Here is a 21,895-nt window from a genome sequence, read left to right on the forward strand (position 1 = left end):
ATATGTAAACATCAAAAGCATATGAACAATCATGATGATGAAACAAATTTGTAACACTTAAAAAGTCATGAAAGAAATAATGTTACCGTCCTTTTTAAGAAAAATCATGTATTGTCCATCACTTGCTGAGATAAAATTTGTAATCCAAAATCGAGAATTTAATCATTATTTCTCCCCCTCAGCATTTGCATTGTTGAATTTATTAGCAAAATCAAGAATCTCTTCTCGACTGATCAACCTGTCAGAAATTGTCAAATCATTAGTGATGTGAATTACAGGATTAGTTCCATGCAAAGCTCCCCCTATATCTGTGCTGTCGGTTCCTGATATTTTTACGTTTCTCCCCCCGCAACTTGTGCATTTACACCATTTTTAGACATTTCAGATAGTTGGACCTCAAAAATGAGTTATTTGATTATTTCAATTATAAATTAAAGATTTTTCAAATAGCTCAGTATAAGGTTGTTTTTTTTTGAAACCTTAATATATGAAGGAAATATTTTTTCAGAGCAAAATGGGAAAAAGAAATAATATCCTCACAAATATTGCTAACTGATGTACTTTCGGGGCAATTTTTGTTATTTCGCTCTTAATTCTCTCTCAACTTCTAAAATGGTAAAAAACCAAAATACCCACAATTTGGGAAAAAACGTATCTGCGTATTTTGGGAGGTTGAAGTCTAAAAGTGGTGTATTTTGGGTATTCTTTCCTTCTAAAATAACATTATCCAAATACAAATCTTCTTATAACAAATACTCTCTCTAATCCTCTCAATTGTTATCATTTGTGAGAGAGTGTCCGCCAAACACTTCAAGATGAATAAAAATTATAGTTCAGTAACTTTTTCTAAAAATTTCTCTTTCTGGATAAAAGTTTAAAAATTCTATTTTTATTTAGAAAAAAAAAATAAAAAAAATTATAAAATTATATTTTTTATTCACCTTAACATACGTGTCGAACACTCTTTTGGAAACGATAACAGTTGAGAGAGATTGAGGGAGTATAAATTATTAAAAATGAGTATCTATTTTAAAAAATTATCGAGTAAAGCGAATATCAAACTCAATACATGAAATAACAAAAAATAAACTCTTAAACACGTGATATATCCTCAGAAACCCCAAAACTTTCAAAACTTTGCACAAAAGTCAAAAAAACTGAAGGAGCGGGGGCTCAAACGTCCATATTCTATTCTACCTATTACCTAGTAGCACACCAAAACCTACTTTTTGAAGCCTCCACATTTCAAATTTTCAAAACCCCAAAAATCCCGCTTCTTGAAAACTTCTCAAAACCCCAACTTTCTTATCCCATTCTTCAAGATTCTCCAAGATTCAAAATGGGTCATGCTCACAGTCGTGAAGATCTCGAACTTTCCGAATCCGAATCGGATTCAGAAACCCAATCTCCCCAATCATCCCAAGGATCCGAGGCCTTTTCGGATCGAAAAGACCCGGAAACACCCTCTTCGGTGGATGAAATTGATGCGAAGCTTAAATCTTTGAAACTTAAGTATCAGGGTAATAGTACTAATTTGCAAAATGGGGTTAAATTGTATGTTCATGTGGGTGGAAACACGGAGAATTCTAAGTGGGTTGTTTCCGATAAGTTTACGACTTATTTGTTTGTCAAGACTTTAAGAATTGGTGATGAGGATGAGGAGGAGGAGGAGGTTGATGATGGGGATGATTCAAAAGTTCAAGATTCTTGGTGGGTATTGAAGATCGGGTCGAAAATACGAGTGAAAGTGAGTGTTGAGATGCAATTGAAGAGTTTAGGGGATCAATTGAGGGTTGATTTAGTGGCTAATGGTGTTTGGGCTGTGAAATTTTTTAGGAAGGAGGATTATGAGGTGTTTTTGGGGAAGTATGAGGAGTGTTTGTTCGAGAATACGTATGGGGTTGAGCTTAATGAGGGGAATAAGGTTAAGGTTTATGGGAAGGATTTTATAGGGTGGGCTGATCCCGAGAAGGCGGATGATTCTGTGTGGGAGGATGCTGAGGAGAGTTTTGAGACAAGTCCGGGGTTTAAGACCCCGGTGAGGAGAAGTCAGGATTTGAATGAGGAGTTTGAGGATGTTGCGAATGGGGGGAGTATTCAGAGTTTGGCATTAGGGGCTTTGGAGAATAGTTTTTTGGTTGGGGATGTGGGGATTCAGGTTGTTAGGAATTTTAATCACGGGATTTCGGGGAAAGGGGTTTGTGTGAATTATGAAGAGGAGAGGGGGAGTGTGGCTAGGTCGACGCCTAGGAAGGCGATTTTGATGAAGGCTGAGACTAATATGTTGCTTATGAGTCCGGTGGTTGAGGGGAAACCGCATACTAGGGGGTTGCATCAGTTTGATATTGAGACGGGGAGGGTTGTTACTGAATGGAAGTTTGAGAAAGATGGGACTGATATTACGATGAGGGATGTCACTAATGATAGTAAAGGAGCTCAGGTAGAACAAGGGTCTACTTTCTTGGGGTTGGATGATAATAGGTTGTGTAGGTGGGATATGCGTGATAGGCATGGTATGGTTCAGGATCTTACTGAGGCTAATACTCCGGTGTTGAATTGGGCACAAGGGCATCAGTTTTCTCGAGGGACTAATTTTCAGTGTTTTGCTACTACTGGGGATGGGTCTATTGTTGTTGGGTCTCTTGATGGGAAGATTAGGTTGTACTCCAACAGTTCTATGAGGCAGGCAAAGACTGCTTTTCCGGGTCTTGGTATGCCAATCACTCATGTGGATGTTACTTATGATGGGAAGTGGATTTTGGGAACAACTGATACTTATTTGATCCTTATCTGCACTATGTTCACTGACAAGGATGGGAAGTCAAAGACTGGTTTTTCTGGGCGAATGGGGAACCGAATCTCTGCTCCGAGATTGCTGAAGCTGACTCCATTGGACTCACATATGGCAGGGCTGAACAATAAGTTCAGAGAAGCTCAATTTTCATGGGTATGCATTGCTTTTGGATTTTATAAATTATTCGTTTATACATATTTCATGTCTGTGCTTGCTTAAGGTTAAATGTAGTTGCTTCAATGTGGTTATGTGCATTTTCATGGTAGCCAATGTTCTGAATTAATTGAGTTCATGTGTATGTTGAGTTATTAACTAGCTGTTTTGTTTTGAGTCATTGTTATTGTAAATTTAAATGTAGAATTCATGGTTGCATATCATTTTCAATGACCAGGGTTTATGGTCTATTGCGCACTTGGCATTATATGTACATTCACTTTCTCATAGTGTTCTTATCTTTGGCTGGTATGGTTGGTAGTAGCACGTGAACACTTCATATCTTGTATTATTTCGCAAAACAACATTTTCCAGCACTTGTTCATTAAAAGCAATTGAGGCAGGCAGCTAGTTTTGAAATAGACCAAGGGGATCTGTAGAATATTGATTCCCTGAACTTCTGGGTGACTTAATTTCAATACCATTAGTATACTAGTTTATAGTGAATTGCAATTGATAATAGAGTGGTTTGTGATTGATTATAAACCGGTGTAGTCTTCCTAAGGCTCTGGTTTGGTTACAGGTAAACATAAACTATATTGTTAGTGTGTAGGTTACTAATTGTAAAGTCCTGACTAAATCTTTCCTAATTTGCTTGTCTCCCTGTTGTTTATCAACTCTAATCATCTCGAAACTCTTCCCCAACTTATCTAATATCTCCTTGATTATTTTTCTTTCTACCCTTATTTCCTTAATAAAGTAGAAACTGAGTCCGAAAGTCACACTGGTCTAAAAAAATATTGTTCCTTCCAAAATTGTTCAGGTCACGGAGGATGGGAAGCAGGAGCGCCATCTAGTTGCAACAGTTGGCAAGTTCAGTGTGATATGGAATTTCCAGCAGGTGAAGGATGGTTCTCATGAGTGCTACAGAAACCAGGTTGGGTTGAAGAGTTGCTATTGCTACAAGATAGTTCTAAAACATGACTCCATTGTTGCAAGTCGCTTCATGCATGAGAAGTATGCTGTCAGCGATTCACCAGAGGCTCCACTTGTGGTGGCAACCCCAATGAAAGTCAGTTCCTTCAGCATATCTAACAGGCGATGATATAACATAACAGAAAGCTCTCTGTTAGTGTACGCATTAGACTTGTGTCCTAGATTCTTTCTAAATATTAAATTTGAACTTGTGTAATTGCAGGTTGTACTTTCTATATTTGTAACTTATGACTATTATGGTTGGTTCTAAGTTCTAATGAACCAGAACTGTTTATCTTTGTCCTGCATTCATGATATGCAAAGTATTATGTCCCATATTGTCATTGTTTTCTTCGGAGTTGCTCTAGCATATCTTTCTTAGATTATCATTTTGATTGCTTAGGAGTAGCTTCAAATTTTTTTTACACCTGGGACCAGACCATCTTTATTTCTGGATGATTCTGCATTAGGTCGTTCCGAATTTCTCTGTTACCAGGTTAATTAACTTTTATTTGACTGAATTGTTGCACAGCTGCAAACGATGTATAAGCAGTGATGGAATGAGTTTGCACATACCTTTACTGTAAAGATTGTTAGAGTTCTTTTAAGGCCATTCTATCTACCATTAACTTACAAAAGCAAATTGCACTTATAGGAAAAAATCTAGTCTTTTAAACCACAACTCCTTTAGCTTGATTACATCAAGGTTTTCATTTGCACAGCTACAAGTAAACTGACTTTCTAAGCAAGGTCAGAGTTGCCTGAGTTGTATGCTGCAGATTGACAAACCAAAAAATGATACAGTATCTGCTTAAGAAATTTAAAGGCTCAAAAGAAATTTGGATAAGTGGGGTCCATATAGTTTAGTAGCAAACTGGATGTTTCAGTATCTGACTATCTGTGGTTCATATGTATATATGGTGCAATTTGCAAATTCTAAGGAGTTCTTAATAGGGAGAAGATGGACACTTCAACAAGTACAGGATTCCAAGTCCTAGCATGCTCTGCTACCTCATCCTTCATCGGAAAGAAAATACATAAAACATCATTCAGTTCAGCTTATTTGCCTGCTCGAGGGGGGCATATTCCACGTCGTCATCTTATAACCAGCATTCGTGCTCAAGAACGCCCCACATGGCTTCCAGGCCTTGAATCTCCACCTTATCTTGATGGAACGTGAGTTCCTCATCCTCGATCCCATAATATCTGCATCCTGAAAAGTTCAACAGTATGCACATAGAAACACATTCTTAACTTGCTCTAATTGTGTTGCATTACATTCCTGACACATTGTATTGTCTCATTTATTAGGCTTCCTGGAGATTATGGATTTGATCCGCTTGGTCTTGGGGAGGACCCCGAAAGTTTGAGGTGGTATGTGCAGGCTGAACTGGTTCATGCTCGCTTTGCCATGGCTGGAGTAGCTGGGATTCTTCTCACAGATGTAATTTCTGTTACCATTACACCTCTTCTCTTGTCTTTTTACTATGACACTTTGGTGAGTTAGTGAATCTAGTTCTTAAAATATTAAAAAAAAAATCAAGAAGTATGAACATAAACATTTTCTGGTAACCCTATCCTTAACTCTTGTGTTTTCATTTTCCACCACACACTCTTCATTTGAAGCATTGAGACATTTTGTAGTTCAATTTTCTTAAGTTGAGATGGCTATTCTTATTCTAACAATCTATATGAGGATACTACAGCTAATCTCACCAACTATAACTGTTAGTTCTAAATGAATTAATTCCACTGCTTTGGGAGAATAATGAAAAGGAGCAATGGCCTTACTTTTTGCTAATGATATCTATCAAAACTCTGCTTCACATTGCAAACCATTTACTTAATGATTGGCAAATTTCTTGTTGCAGTTACTTCGCGTTACAGGGGTAAGCAAATTACCTGTGTGGTATGAAGCCGGAACCACCAAGTTTAGTTTTGCCAGCACTACAACCTTGTTCATAATTCAGTTACTTTTGATGGGGTAAGACTTTTTTTCAAATCATTACAGCATATTTTTTTATTATTCAGATGTCATGTTTACGGAATGTAACATCTGCAGATTTGTTGAGACCAAACGTCTTATGGATTTCAACTCACCTGGATCTCAAGCCAAAGAGGGATCGTTTTTTGGGTTGGAAGCATCTCTGGAAGGTTTAGAACCGGGGTATGATTTATTAGTTTCTGCAACTTCTACTACTTCACTTCATCTCAGTCAGCATCTAAAGTTCTTAAATGATAAATTGATATGTTAACACTTACCATCTACATAATGTAAAAAGATACCCTGGCGGTCCTTTTTTTAATCCTCTTGGTCTCGCTAAAACTCCAAAAGATGCTGAGGAATGGAAGCTGAAAGAGATTAAAAATGGTAAGCTGTTTAAGTGCTAGCAACTCTTTATAATCTTTGTTACTGTCATGGCCATATATCTGATTGGTTTTGCATAATGTAGGACGGCTCGCTATGGTAGCTATGCTGGGGTTTATCGTGCAAGCTTCAGTGACTCATGCAGGCCCTATTAACAACCTGCTGGAACATCTTTCAAATCCCTGGCACAGAACTATCATTCAAACACTTGCAGAACCTGGTCCTTGATTGTGAATAGCAAAGCCATTGTTTCTTAACTCTTGCCTCAATTGCACATCTCGATGACCGGAGATGATGCCGGCATGAAACTTTCTTTTTTTTGTGTTTTCTACTTGAACTCTGTAAACTTGTAAAGGTAGACAGAATGGTTTTTGTTGATCAAGAAGTGCCAGCATGCACAAATCAAATTCGGAAAATTCATTTTGTTAAATGTAAGGCTTAATGACCTTTTCGGCCTCAAAATTTGCACTAGTGTACTCATAAAACCATGAAGTTTAAAAGCGTAGCTTTTCAGTTCTCGGATATCCAAAATGTGTTTTTTAACCCTTGGACCGGAAAAAAACCCAGGTAAAAACTGAGTAAAAACCGACCGTTCTAAGGGTAAAAGGTTACGTTTTCAGGGGCAAAAAGGTACGGTAATAAATTATCGGGACTGATGGGTATATTAATGCAAAGTTTGAGGTTTAAAAGGTCATTAAGCCTGAATGTAATGATCAAAAGTATCAGGAGTAAAAGAATAATGTCAGGAGGATAAATTTCAAACCACAAAATTCATGTTTTACAGGATCACACAATTTTATCTTTTCCAATTGATCACCAACTCAAATTATTACATCCTATACCACACCTCCCATCCGAAATGCAAAATTACAAACCTTCTCGAGAGAAAAGGAAAAAAATCAACCCAACCTATTTATAATACAAAAAACAAAATTGTATATGTGCAAGGAAGAACTGATGCCATATTGAGATACACGATTCTGCTCAACACAATATATTGGACAAAGATGATATGAGTCGCTAGCCATCACCATCTCCAACTGTTAGCAGAGTATTAGCGGGAATGAGGATTTTTCTTCTTTCTTGTCAAGAACATCAAAAACCGGGGGAGCACAGACCTTTTCTTTTTCTTTAACACTTTCACATCAGGGGATGTATCAGTTTCAGTGTTGCTATGCTCATAAGCTTTTGGGCTTTGCATGTAATGTGTAGCTGCAGTATTTGGTGCCTGGTCAAAGTAGTTTGTTTCCTTTCTCACCTCAAAGCTTGCTCTCGGACTCTTACTTGGGTAAACAGCTCCTGGAATAGACTCACCAGCTTTTCGCCGTTGCTCATGTTCAGCCCTCCATTTTCTCAATTCCTGTTCTATGCCCATTTTCCCTTCTCTGGCCTTTTCAGCCTTCTCCCTTGCAATTTGTAATGTGTCCTTTTCGGCAGCCAACTCGGAAGTAATTTTCTCCAACTTGCTCAAGCTTCTCAACTCAGATTCTTTTGCAGTCTCTATTAGAGAGAGGGCATCAACAACTCTCTTATTAGCCTGCTCCTCTGCTTCATGGGCCAGCTTACTGAGCTCAAAGTACTCCTCTAATGTAAGTGTAACTCCAGAAGGTGTATCATCATTATTGAGAGTTTGAGCTGATTCACTTTCTTGCAGTGCATTGATAGCTGCTACAGCTAGCTTTTCTGATGCCTTTGCAGCCTCTATCTCCTTTTGAGTTGCAAGTAATCTACTCTGCACAGTACTTGCTCCAGCCTTTGCACGCTCCACTTCTTCCTGTGCCTTTCGGAGCTCTTCATCAGCAGCATAAGCAAGTGACTTTGCTTGATCTGCTTCTTCAGCTGCCTTTTGTAATTGCTTGGGAAGCTCCACCATCTTCTCTCTCGCTTCTCTCTCCTTTACTTGAACCATAGCAATCTCATTCTTAGTTCTGTTAAGCTCAGCTTCAATGGATGCAACTGCAACTGATGCCATTCCTTCCCTCTGCCTGAGGGTAGCCAGTGCTGATTTTTCACTTTCTAACTGTATTTTTAATGATGTGGCAGCAACTTCCAACAATTTAATTTCGTCTGTTGTTTTCTCAATGTTGAGCTTCACTTCTTCAAGATTCTTTTTGGCTGAAGAGACTGCTGCTTGTATATCACTATGAGTCTTTTTCTCCTGATCAATAACGCCGGCATTTAATTGTTCTTCACTTTCCTTATTCAGTTTTGAGTCCATATATGCAGCCAATTCAGCTTTTACATCCCGTAGCAAAGCTGATGCGGTATCTAGTTCTGACTTGAGATCCTTTGCCGACAAAATTTTCTGGTCCAGTTTCTTGAGCTCCTCTTCTGCCTGCTTCAATTCCTTTTCCCAATCTAGTTTATCCTGCTCTAATGCCATAGCTGCCCCTAGTTTGTGTTCCTCGGCCTCCAAGTGAGCAGCATGTGCAGACTCCAAGGAATCTTTTGTTGCAATTAGCTCAATAGTCAATTCCTCGACTGTCTTTTCAATTTCCTTCGACGCAGAAAGAGCCTCCTCAGCTTTCTTCACAGCTAAATTTTTTTCCATTACCAGTTCATCATAATCTTTTCGTATTGTGCTCAACTCTTCTTTAACAGTTTCCAGCTCCGATAGAGCAGCTACATGCCTGGATCTGGCAACCTCAAACTGTGCCTTGGCTGCGACACTAACCTCATTAGCAATTCCTTGTTCCATCTCTACCACTCTGAGGCTCGCCAGTTCAGAGTCCTGTTTTGCTTGATGCTCCTCAATTTGTGCTCTCTCTAGGTTGAGTTTCAATTCTTCTATAAGTCTCTTAGTGCTATCTAGCTCCCGTAAAACCTTCGTTTTGGAATCTTCGGCAGCCTCAGACTGTTTCCTCAACCATGGTATCTCCTGATTTACGCTCTTAAGTTCTTCTTCTATAACTTTTCGCTTCTGCAAATATCAAGGAAAAGTGCAGTTAAAACAGATGATAAGAATGTCATGCTATTTTTGAGGAAACTGTGGAAATGGCAAAACATGCAACTTTAGGTTTAAACAATAATTACCGTCTAAGAATCTTAACTCTGCTGCAAGTAGAGGTCCAACAAAAATTACAGCATTTAGCAGTTTAATATAATTTAGTCAAAACTAACCTTTCTATTGAGCTACGTAATGAGATCCAAAAACAATTACCTCCACTGTATGAACTCTGTGAGCTTTCCAGTCAACAATTCCCCCAAACTTGGAGACAGCTTCTTTAACTGATTCGAATGGAGCTGTTGTATCAATATAACCTACTTCAGGATTGACCAATGCCTGTGAAATCCCATCAGATGTCTGTCCATGACGATAAGATTCAGTTCCCATCACTTGAGGGGATGAACCATCTTTTTCAAGTAATAGACTTTGGCTGTTCGGTTTTCCTTCTGACGCTATTAACAAACTAGATTCCATGTGTTCCCCTTCAAATTTTACCATGTCTGGCTCCTTAACTGATGCAGATGATGTATCCTGCTCAACTGTAACAGGTATATCAGCAACATTTTGCTGTTGGGTATCACTGCTGTTAACTAGACTTCCTTCCTGTGGTGATTGCTGTGACACACTACCAATTTCTGAAGAACATGGTACATTCTCTTCATCTTTAGTATCAGTTGGATTATCGTAGTTACTTAATGGGTCTGAGGCTTCTTGTTCAAGTAGAGGTTCATCGGAAATATCTTGTAAAACTTTGAGCTGAGGATATATATCCACAGAATCCTGAAGCTCATTTTCTATGACTTTCGGCTCATATGAAATTGCATCAGAAGAATCTGTCCTGACTTTAAGTTTAGGATATGCATCCACAAAGCTCTCATGATTTGGTGCTGTTTCAACTACTGTGTTTTCTACAGGAAGACCATGATACTGTTGAGGAGTCATGATATCAGAAGGATCTTGCACATTGACCAATTTCGAACCGCCCATTGCTGATACATGTAATTCAGGTTCCACCTTTACACTAGTATCATTGCTTTTAGGAAATTCAACATATGGTTGATCCTTACTTTCTGAGGCTAGTACTGGGTTAGGGAAAGATTCCAGAGGAGAACTTTCTTTAACAGTTTCCGCACTCTCCATCAAACAGAAGGCTTATTGCCGAGTTGAGTCGAATAGGTTCCTGAATTCAAGGCATTATTATAGATTAGAAAATTCAATATTTATTTCAATACACAGATATTGTATGAAGTCTGCACCTATTACTTTTCTGCTAAAAAACATAATTGCTTTACTAAAAGAACAGAGAACACAAAATACACACTACAACAATTGTCATCCACTCCATATCCTATGTCAGCACTAGAAACATATCACTTGATATCCAAGGATCGGACGTCATAAATAATTATAAAAAGGTGTAGTGAGATTGAGCATGGTATTTTGGTTTCCCCACTCCTCTTCATACTATGTTGCACATTGCGCATAAGCTATTATTTTGTGCAGTGGCACATGCTTTACTTCCATATATATTTGATTCTACATTAATCGCGCATTGCGCAACTAAGCTAGATAGATATTTGAAAAAAAATCTTATGTCAGCATTAGAGACATATCTTTTGATATCCAAGGGTCAAACGTCATAAATAATTAACTGGCACTTACGTGAGAACATGGGTTCATGTTTCTAAGACATGAAAATAACAAATATATGAATTAAAACAAATCTGTTGCACTGAAAATTGTGAAATTAAATTGAATGGCCAAACTCTTGATGTATACTTTAGATATCTGACACTGTTAAGTGAAACATTAGAACATGTTGATGAAGAAAACCGTAGTGCCTGACTTGCCTCTCTTTCATCTAGTCCAGCTTCATCTGGTGTTGTTTTTAAGAGTAAGCAAAGTATGCATCAATCTTTCCGTTAAGTCGGCAGGAGATTTTCTAAGTTCATAACTGGAGAAATCGAATTAATCCACTTTTTAGTTAATAAATCATAAACTCAATCCCCCCCGAAACCTCAAGGCTTTAATACACTCCCTCACTTGAAGCCTATCCTTGCTAACTAAAAGTGGACTATAATAGGATTATATGAATACCATGTTCACTCACTAATGCCTAGTATGTATATCATGCTTGTATTGATACTCCATAATCTAACACCTTCTAATCTGATCAAATTATTGTAAATTATGGCAACTACAGTCAAAACTTTCTCCTCAAATCTTTAAGAAATAAATCAGTTGAATCACAATCAACTCCACCATCACAAATTTATCACTCACAATTCACATACAGTTCTTTGCAAATTTTAGTAGTCCAATTTTATTAAAAATCGTCTCGAAAACAATCCCCAAAAAAGATATATAAGCATAACAGCAACATCACACACACACACACATAATAAACATAAATAACACAAATATCAGATCAAGAACAACAAATGCTATATCAGGAAATTAAAAAATGGACTGCATAAATAATTAACTCGCATTTAGGTTAGAACATGGGTTCATGTTTCTAAGACACAAGAAAAAAACAAATATATTAATCAAAACAAATGTGTTGCAGTGAAAATTCTTAAACTAAATTGAATGGCCAAGCACTTGATGTATAGTTTAGATATCTGACTTGTTGTATAGTTTAGATACCCACATAAGAACATGTTGATGAAGAAAATCATTGCTTCTGTACTTGCATCTCTTTCATTTAGTGTTGTTTTTATGAGTAAGCAAATTATGCATGAATTTTTCTGTTAAGTTGCCAAGAGATTCTTTAAGTTCAGAACCGGAGAAATCCACTTTTTAGTTGATAAATCATAAACACAACCCTCCCGAAACCTCAAGGGTGTTAATAAACTCCCTCACGGCCTCACCAGAAGCCTATCCCTGATAGAGAAAAGTGGACTAATAGGATTATATAAATACCATGTTCAGTTACCTATGCCTAGTATGCACATCATGCTTGTGTTGATACTTGATCATTAGCACCTTCTAATCCGATTGAATTATAGTAAATTACAGCAACTACAGTCGAAACTCTCTCTTCTAAGCATTAAGCAATCATATTAGTTCAATCACAAATTCACAATCAACTCCGCCATCACAATTCTATCATTCACAATTCACACACACTTATTTGCAAATTATAGTGGTCCAATTTTACTTAATCGCCTCGAAAACAATCCACCGAAGCATAAACAAGCAATATCACACATCATCCGTACACACAAACACACATAATAAACACAAATAACACAGATATCGAATCAAGAACAATAAATGCTACATCGGGAAATTAAAAACATGGACCACATAAATTCGACATCGAAAAATCAAAAAACAAATTAAAATAAACAACAATTCAACAAAAAAAGATGTAATAAAAATGATGAGTTTCAGACACATACCTTGGAATCACCACAAACAAAACAAAGTCAAACTGTTGAAACTATTTAAGCTTATTGTCTGCAACAAAACATAAGCTAACTGAACTGCATATACAAAAACATGTAAGTAGTTATAACTAGTTTAGAGGCTTAGATTGTAAGTAGAATTTGAGAGATATATGAAGTGCAGTTTGTTGTTGTTGTTGTGTAATAATATGAAACTAATCTCATCTCAGCAAGCTTGGTTTGAGTTTAGTTTAGTTTGAGTTGAGTTGCTTTTGTTATCTTTTTTATTTCTTTTGAATAAAATAATGTTTGTAAAGTCGCCGACGACAAGAAGACTTGTTGTTTATGGCGTGTTAGAACGTAAAGTGTCATAATTCACTTTTTTACTGTTTTACTACTCAGAATTTGGGGGAATAGGTGTTTTTAATATTTTGGAATGGAGACTTTTGTACAACAAAACGCTTTTTAATAATTGTGTATTGTACAATTTGAGAAATTAATAAAATACTTAATATTATATCAAAAATATAAAATAGTGTAATTTAGTTTTAGAAATAAACTACATGTACTACATCCTCCAGTAAAAAAAGTCTTTCGTCCCGATGTCAGAAATCTCCGGCCCATTACCTATTTTTGGGTTGTCAAACCGATAATTCGGATATCAGTGTACCTGCATCCATTTTCGGATTCGAATTTGAAACTGTTGTTAGATATATTTGATAATGTCATGTCTAATATGATTTATGTTTAGTTTTCAGATCTTACTTAAACATGACAAATCAGTACTTAACTGAAATCAGCACTTATACTGAAGTCATAACTTAAGTTATCAGTACTTAAGGTTCAGGAGATATTTATCAGGAGATAATGTCAGAACTTAAAGAAAAGTTTCAGATAATGAAGGCGGCTGATTGAAAGGAAAGAAGATCGAGATAAACGTAAGAAGAGATATGCATGAAGAAGGAATTCTGTGAAGAATGAAATACTTGGAAGAAAAGATAACTGATTGATATATTTTAGGAAGCAGAATTAAACACAGACATAGGGTTTACACTAAAAGTGTTATCATTATTGAGAATATTATTCATTGTAACCCTTGCAGCTCTCGTGATATTTGTTCATCACTGAGAGAGGACAAATCCATATTGTAGCAGAGTTTATTGTTTTGAATAAAGTCTGTTTTCTGTTACTTGTGTTATTTAAATTCGATTTGATTGTGTTATATACTGTATTCAACCCCCTTCTACAGTGTGTGTGACCTAACAAGTGGTATCATAGTCTATATGTTAACACACAAACAGTTTAAGATCCAAAAACAATCATGTCTGAAGCAGAAACTCCAACCAAGCCCACCAAAGCTGAAGAACCGCCAAAGACTCAAATCCATAGTCGATATGAGGCTATTAGAGTTCCCATACTGAAGCCATCAGAATATCTCATATGGAAGGTGAGGATGACTATGTTTCTGGAAGTTACTGATCCAGAATATCTTGACAGAATCCATGAAGGACCTCACAAGCCAACAAAACTCGCTGTTGTAGTTGCAGGTGAAGCAGCAAAGTCTGTACCAAAGGAGAAGAGTGATTACACTGCTGAAGATATTGCCTCAATTGCTAAGGATGCTAAGGTACGACATTTGCTGCATAGTGTCATTGATAATGTAATGTCAAACAGGGTAATTAACTGCAAGACTGCAAAGAAGATATGGGATGCCTTGGAGACAAGGTGCCAGGGAACTGATTCGATTAAGAAGAACAGGAAGACAATACTCACTCAAGAGTATGAACACTTTGACTCAACGCTTGATGAGTCATTAACTGGTTTATATGACAGATTTGTCAAACTCTTGAATGATTTGTCACTAGTTGACAAGGAATATGATCTTGAGGTTCAAATCTTAAATTCCTGTTAGCACTTCCTGAAAGTTGGGATTTGAAGGCCACCACTATAAGAGACAACTATAATCTTGATGAAACAACTCTTGATGAAATTTATGGGATGCTCAAGACTCATGAACTTGAGATGGAACGAAGAAGTAAGAGGAAAGGAGGAAAGTCAAGGACAGTTGCTCTTAAGGCTGAAGAAGAATCCCCCAAGGAAGCTACCTCAAGGAAAGGCAAGGGAAAAGCGCTCATCACAAAGTCTGATACTGAGTCATCAAGTTCTGATAGTGATGATGACTCAGAATCTGAAAGCTTGCCTGAGATGGATGCTGATGAAGAGATGATGAAGTTGTGTGCTCTTATGGTGAAAGGAATCACAAGGATTGCATACAGGAAGTTCAGGAAGGGAAAGAGGTTTTCCAGGAAAGGTGCAATTTCTGATAAGAAGAATTTCAGAAAATCTGAAGGCAAAGGAGGGAAGTCTGACAGAGGAGATTACATAAATGTCAAATGCTACAATTGTGGTGAGAAAAGCCACATATCTCCTGATTGCAAGAAAGTGAAGAGTGACAAAGGCAAGGCTCTTGTCACAGAGAAGAAAATCTGGACAGACACTTCAGATTCTGAAAGTGTGGAGAACTATGCCTTGATGGCAAATGCTGACAGCAATTCTGAAGCTGCTGAGTTAAAGGTACCTCAAACTACTTATGCATTTCATACTGATGATGTTAATGAGTTGAGAAGATATCTTAAAACCATGTTCATTAGTTATAGAGATCAAACTTTAACATGTGAAAGATTAACTTCTGAAAATCTTGCTTGTAAAAAGAAGAATGACTATTTAGAAAAAGAGTTAGTCATGTTCCATCAAACTCAGAAAGATAGAGATGATGCTTTCTATGTTAGGGATGAAGTACTTAAAATGAATGAATCTCTAAAAACTGAGTTAGAAAAGGAAAGAGAGATTATCAGGACTTGGACTAACTCTGGCAGAACAACTCAGAATTTGTTAAGTAGTGGAAACTGGAAAGAGGGCTTAGGTTATGGAGATGATAAGAATGATAAAGAAACTGTAGATATTAAGCCTATAGTTGTTAAACAAAAGCCAAAGTTAAAACCTGTTAAGTTTGTAGCTGTAAAGTCTGTTACTGAGAAATCAGAAGTTAAAGAGGAATTAACTTCTGACAAACTAAAACAGGGTAAGACAATTGAAGTAAACGTAGGGTTAATGACAAAGAAACAGCTTAAGCATAAGCTGAAAGAAGTAAAGAACATAAACAAGGTAAAGTCTCGTAGGAAAAATAGGAATGGAAAGGAAGGTATAAATAAAAGCAATGATTATAAGCCTGTTTCTAATGCTCCTAGAAAAATATGTCATAATTGTGGAAGTACTAACCATCTGGCTTCTTCTTGCAGGAAGAATAAAAACATAAACTCCTTACCTTCAAAGTCAGGAGTTAAGAGTCAGTCTGTTAGATATAGGCCACAAAATCCTTGTTTTCATTGTGGTAGTTTATGACATTCTATTTATACTTGTTAGGAATATCATAGTTTGTACTATGATTATTATCAAATAAAACCTTCTTTAAAGAAAGTTAGCATTGTTCCTTCTAGTGTAAGTTCTGATACAAAGTCTGATAGTGTAATTACTGATAAGAAAAATGTTAACATAAACTCTGATGCTAAATTCGCTGCAAATGTTAACAAACTTAATAAGGCCAAAGGATCCAAGCAAGTATGGGTCCTTAAAACTAATCATTAGTGGTCTTTTTGATTGCAGGGCAACAGGAAAAACATCCTAGTTCTGGACAGTGGATGTTCAGGACATATGACTGGAAATAAAGCCCTGCTATCAGACTTTGTGGAGAAAGCTGGCCCAAGTGTTTCTTATGGAGATGGCAACATTAGAAAAACATTGGGATATGGCAATATCAATCTTGGGAATGTCATCATTAAAGAAGTAGCTCAGATCTCAGGACTTAAACACAATCTGCTGAGTGTTAGTCAAATCTGTGACAGAGGTTATCATGTGGATTTCTTTGAAGAACACTGTGAAATCGTAAGCAAATCTACAGGCAAAGTTGTTCTGAAAGGATACAAGCATGGTAACATTTATGAAGCCAAGCTTTCAACAAGTACTGATGGGTCTGCAATCTGTCTTGTGAGTAGAGCATCAATTGAAGAAAGCTGGAATTGGCACAAGAAACTCTCTCATTTAAATTTCAACAATATAAATGAACTGGTCAAGAAAGATCTTGTGAGAGGACTGCCAAAGTCATTATTTGCTCCTGATTTCCTTTGTGATTCTTGTCAGAAGGCTAAACAAAGAAAATCTTCATTCAAGAGCAAGACTGAATCATCAATTCTTGAGCCTTATCACCTACTACATGTTGATCTATTTGGTCCAGTGAATGTCATGTCTATTGCAAAGAAGAAATATGTTATGGTCATAGTGGATGAGTTCACCAGATACACATGGGTGTATTTCTTGCACACAAAAAGTGAAACTGCATCTATCTTGATTGATCATGTCAAGCAACTGGATAAATTGGTCAAAGATTATGTGAAAATAATAAGAAGTGATAATGGCACTGAGTTCAAGAATTTGACAATGGAAGAGTTCTGCAAAGACCATGAAATCAAGCAGGAATTTTTTGCTCCTGGAACTCCACAGCAAAATGGAGTTGTTGAGAGAAAGAATAGAACTCTTATTGAAGCTGCACGAACTATGCTTGATGAAGCAAAGCTATTAACCTATTTTTGGGCTGAAGCTGTGCAGACTGCTTGTTTTACCAGAATGCAACACTTATTAACAAGCAAGGAAAGACACCATATGAGATTGTGAAGAAAAAGAAGCCAAATCTGAACTATTTTCATGTATTTGGATGCAGGTGTTTTGTTCTTAAGACTCATCCTGAACAACTATCTAAATTTGACTTGAAAGCTGATGAAGGAATTTTTGTTGGATATCCACTTTCCACAAAAGCCTTCAGAGTCTACAATTTAAGAACAAGGGTTGTCGTGGAATCTATCAATGTCTCCTTTGATGATAAGAAGATTACTGGACTTGAAGATTTTAATGATCATGATCAGCTGAGATTCGAAAATGAAGACTTAAACTCTGATACTGAAAATCCTGACAGTCTAAATCCTGATATTGCAAACTCTAATGGATTAAACTCTGATGTTATTGACACTGTGGTGACTACGTCAAAGGAAGATGCATATGTGCAGGGGGAGCATACTGAAGAGATAACCACATCTCAAGAAGCATCAGAACATACAACTGGCTCTTCAAGTTCTGATTGATCAAGTTCTGATAAGCCAAGTTCTGATAGTTCTGAAAACTTAAATTCTGAAGGATCCAACTCAGAGAGCATAGTTTCAGGGGGAGCATCAGAAAATATTGATGATGATAGCATGGATCATGGGGGAGCATCCAGTTTTAGAGAAAATCTTCCATCTGCAAGGAAGTGGACTAAATCTCAAACACCTGACTTAATTATAGGAAATCCTGATGCATGTGTCAGAACTAGAACAACTACTTCAAGTGAATGTCTGTATAATTCTTTTCTTTCTCAGACTGAACCAAAGAAAGTGGAAGAAGCTCTTCAAGATGCTGATTGGGTGCAAGCAATGCAAGAAGAGTTAAATGAATTTGAAAGAAACAAAGTCTGGACCCTAGTGCCAAGACCAAAGAACATATATGTTGTTGGTACAAAGTGGGTGTTCAGAAACAAAACTGATAGTGATGGCATAATTACAAGGAATAAAGTAAGGTTGGTTGCAAAAGGATATTCTCAACGGGAGGGAATTGATTATGATGAAACATTTGCACCAGTTGCTAGATTGGAAGCCATAAGGATATTTTTGGCTTATGCTGCTCACAAAAAGTTTACTGTCTTTCAAATGGATGTGAAAAGTGCTTTTCTCAATGGAGAATTGGAAGAGGAAGTATATGTTGAACAACCTTCAGGATTTGTAGATCCCAAATATCCAAATCATGTCTACAGGCTTGATAAAACACTTTATGGCCTTAAGCAAGCTCCAAGAGCATGGTATGAGACTCCAAATTTTACAGAATATGTTTACTATCTTTTGAAAGCACTTTATGGATTGAAGCAAGCACCTAGAGCCTGGTATGATACTTTGTCAAAGTTTCTCTTAGAAAATCACTTCACAAGAGGTACTGTTGACAAAACTTTTTTCTTTAAAAATGTTAATGACTCTAGCATACTTATTCAAATTTATGTAGATGATATTATATTTGGCTCTACAGATGAAAAATTTTGCAAAAAGTTTGCCAAATTGATGCAAAGTAAGTATGAAATGAGCATGATGGGAGAACTAACTTACTTTCTTGGTTTACAAGTTAAGCAAGTTAGTGATGGAATATTCATTAGTCAAACCAAATATATTTATGATCTTTTAAAGAAGTTTGATCTAATGGATTGCACATCTGCAAAACTCTCATGGCCACTGCAACTAAACTTGAATTAAACACTATTAAAAAGTCTGTGGATATTTCAAGTTATAGGGGCATGGTTGGCTCATCTTATACTTTTTTTTTGAAAATAATGTACTTGCATTAAAATTCAGGATCAAGATTACAATTTAAGAAACTTGGAGCAGTATCAAACCACTCTATAGGACCTGACTTGGAATATGCCACCTGAGCTAAGCTATGAGCAGCCATATTCGCAGATCTATGAACAAAACATACTAACACATCTTTAAAGTGTTTGAGAATATCTCTACATTCTTCAACAATTAAGTGAAAATAAGTAGTACCAGCCTCTCCCTTCACAGCATCGACTAAAACTTTGGAATCGCATTCAAATACACACCTGTGTCTTCTCCAATCTTTAACCCAACTCAATGCCTCCTTTAAACCAACAGCCTCTGCCTCTCTCGGGTGAAAAGTTTCCTGAATAGCATTACTTCTAGCACAAACAAAACTCCCTATGTCATCCCTAATAACACAACCCACAAAGATCTTATTTGATCCCACATAACAAGCTGCATCGGTGTTGATTTTTATCCACCCTGCTCCTGGTTTATTCCATGTTCGTACATGTTGTTGTTGTTGACTAGTAGCTACCCCTCTTTGTTGTTGAGCTTGCTTCCAGTCAGTTAGCATGTTACTTGCCTTCGATATAACTCCAAAAGGAGACATGTTCACTCGTTGCCATACCCATGTGTATCTTCTCTGCCAAATACCCCAGCACAACATAGTTATCATAAGTATTTGCTCATTCCTACTCAAAAGGAACGCCCGTTTCAGTACCTCAAGGAAAATATCATTCGGCATCACTGTAAGAACATGACTCAAACCAGTGTTATCCCAGATTTCTCTTGCAAAACAGCACTGAAACAACACATGTATGTCATTCTCCGCATACATTTGACACCACGAGCAAATAGTGTTAATATTAATCCCTTTTGTAGCTAGTGCATTTGCCGTAGGTAAGCAATTTCCGCAGGCACGCCACACCAAGTTCACCACTTTCCCACCTAAATTAAGTTTCCATAGCTTCCTCCAGAAAGATCTGTCCACGCATTCACTTTCCCCCCCTAAGACGCCTATAACAACTTCTAACAGTGAATTTACCCAGATCATCAAACAACCAAAACCAGGTATCAGCATTTGTTGTTCTTGTAACTGGAACCTGCTTAATAAACTCCCTATCTCTCTCATTACACAAATCATTCAAAATTTCTTCATCCCAATGAAGCTTTCCCTCATCTAGTAAGCCAACAACTGTTGCATCTTTTAGTTCTTCTGGCATTTCAGTTGTTAAACACCCATTTTCCGGACACAACAACCATGGTACTTTCCATATTCTAGTGCTCAAGCCATCACCAATACGCCTCATGCACCCTTGTCGAATAACTTCCTGAGTTTCTAAAATACTCCTCCACACAAAGCTTGGATTTACTCCTAATTTCGCATTCAGAAAATCTGAATCAGGGAAGTATCGAGCACGCATCAAATTTGTCACCAGAGGGTTCACATTATTGATTAGTCTCCATGCTTGCTTTTCAAGCATTGCAACATTGAAAGTTCGTAAACTCTTAAACCCCAACCCGCCATCTTCTTTAATTGTGCATAACCTTTCCGAGGACATCCACCGTATACCCCTATTTGTTCCTCCATTTCCCCACCAGAAAGCAGCTAGTAGGCCAGATATAATGTTTGCTACTTGTCTTTGTGCTAGATTTCAGGCTGATCCTAGAGAATCTCATTTAGTAGCTATTAAGAGAATTTTCAGACATCTCAAGGAAACACCAAAACTTGGCAGGTAAAAGAAAAGTAACATATGCATTGACAGAAATTTAATTATGGGTTGAGTAGCATCGACCCCAGTTGGAGAGTAAACTTTCTGAGTTACTACAGTGTGTCACGGTAGTATTTCGAAAATCAGAATTGTTATTAATTAGTGATTTTTTGGGCGATTTTTAAAAAATTAAATGATTTATCAGCGATTTATTAAAAATTGTTAAAATCTGATAAAAATTTTGGAAGAATATTTTAGCAATTTATCAGCAAATTTTAAAAAATCGGCCGAATTCTGTAACCATATATACAACATAGAACAAATATACGGAACGGAAAAAATTATCACTTGCATTGCATATTAAAAATCATTATCGTCGGTGTTTAAAAATTCTCGATTCAACCGATTAATCCTCGATTAATTCTCAAAAGGTGCTGCGTGATACAATTTTTTTCTGTTATAATTTTATATAGTATTAATTTAAAAAAAATCCGTTAATATTTTTATTTCAAACATATAGTTAAGAGCCTCGATATTTTCAGTACAATATCCCAAGTAAATATTGATTTTATTTTTGCGAAATCTAGGGATGACAAATTAATCCGATTCGAAACCGAAGTTTTGGATATACCGAACTCGAAATTTTGGATTTAGATTTGGATTTCAGCTATACCGAACCGATACCCGATCCGAAATCTGAAATCCGAAATCCAATCCAAACCCGGAATCCGATTAAAACCCGACATATTTATTATAGATTATATGTAATATTTTAGATGTAATACATATAATATACAGATTTTTCTTGTATTATTTGAGTAATAGTAGATTATTATCAAGATTTCCAACACTTAATTAGTGAATTATAACTTTTTATTTCAAAATCAGCTTTTATTATGTAAGATGTACTTTGTATATATTTATAAAAAAAATAATTTGTGATAAAATATTAAATATTATGTTATCAACATATTATAGATATCACTCATTGTGCCAACCCGTGCAATATAATGTGTTTAGCTACTTATTAGTTAATGTATTTTAATTTTAACTATCATATAAATATGATTAATAGTGTTTGTATGTATAAATAATATTAAATTTG

The 21,895-nt window shown here is 36.5% G+C and overlaps 3 protein-coding genes across 3 annotated transcripts; 2 read left to right on the forward strand and 1 right to left on the reverse strand.

The window, feature by feature from the left end:
* Positions 1 to 1,172: 1,172 nt before the first annotated feature.
* Positions 1,173 to 4,276, forward strand: LOC141703156 (protein CYPRO4). The gene is made up of 2 exons (XM_074506750.1): positions 1,173 to 2,947; positions 3,771 to 4,276. Exons 1-2 carry the CDS (start codon positions 1,340 to 1,342, stop codon positions 4,050 to 4,052), a joined length of 1,890 nt encoding a protein of 629 aa, XP_074362851.1. The 5' UTR covers positions 1,173 to 1,339; the 3' UTR covers positions 4,053 to 4,276.
* A 527-nt stretch (positions 4,277 to 4,803) lies between these two features.
* Positions 4,804 to 6,737, forward strand: LOC141703157 (photosystem I chlorophyll a/b-binding protein 5, chloroplastic). The gene is made up of 6 exons (XM_074506751.1): positions 4,804 to 5,098; positions 5,234 to 5,366; positions 5,794 to 5,906; positions 5,985 to 6,089; positions 6,205 to 6,293; positions 6,376 to 6,737. Exons 1-6 carry the CDS (start codon positions 4,884 to 4,886, stop codon positions 6,516 to 6,518), a joined length of 798 nt encoding a protein of 265 aa, XP_074362852.1. The 5' UTR covers positions 4,804 to 4,883; the 3' UTR covers positions 6,519 to 6,737.
* A 282-nt stretch (positions 6,738 to 7,019) lies between these two features.
* Positions 7,020 to 12,916, reverse strand: LOC141703154 (protein WEAK CHLOROPLAST MOVEMENT UNDER BLUE LIGHT 1-like). Its single transcript, XM_074506749.1, has 3 exons — positions 12,645 to 12,916; positions 9,451 to 10,417; positions 7,020 to 9,210 (listed from the first exon to the last, which is right to left on the reverse strand). The coding sequence occupies exons 2-3, from the start codon at positions 10,375 to 10,377 to the stop codon at positions 7,345 to 7,347; spliced, it is 2,793 nt and encodes a 930-aa protein (XP_074362850.1). The 5' UTR covers positions 10,378 to 10,417; positions 12,645 to 12,916; the 3' UTR covers positions 7,020 to 7,344.
* Between the last annotated feature and the right edge of the window lie 8,979 nt (positions 12,917 to 21,895).

The sequence above is a fragment of the Apium graveolens genome, unplaced genomic scaffold, assembly GCF_009905375.1.
Source record: "Apium graveolens cultivar Ventura unplaced genomic scaffold, ASM990537v1 ctg628, whole genome shotgun sequence".
Lineage (NCBI taxonomy): Eukaryota > Viridiplantae > Streptophyta > Magnoliopsida > Apiales > Apiaceae > Apium > Apium graveolens.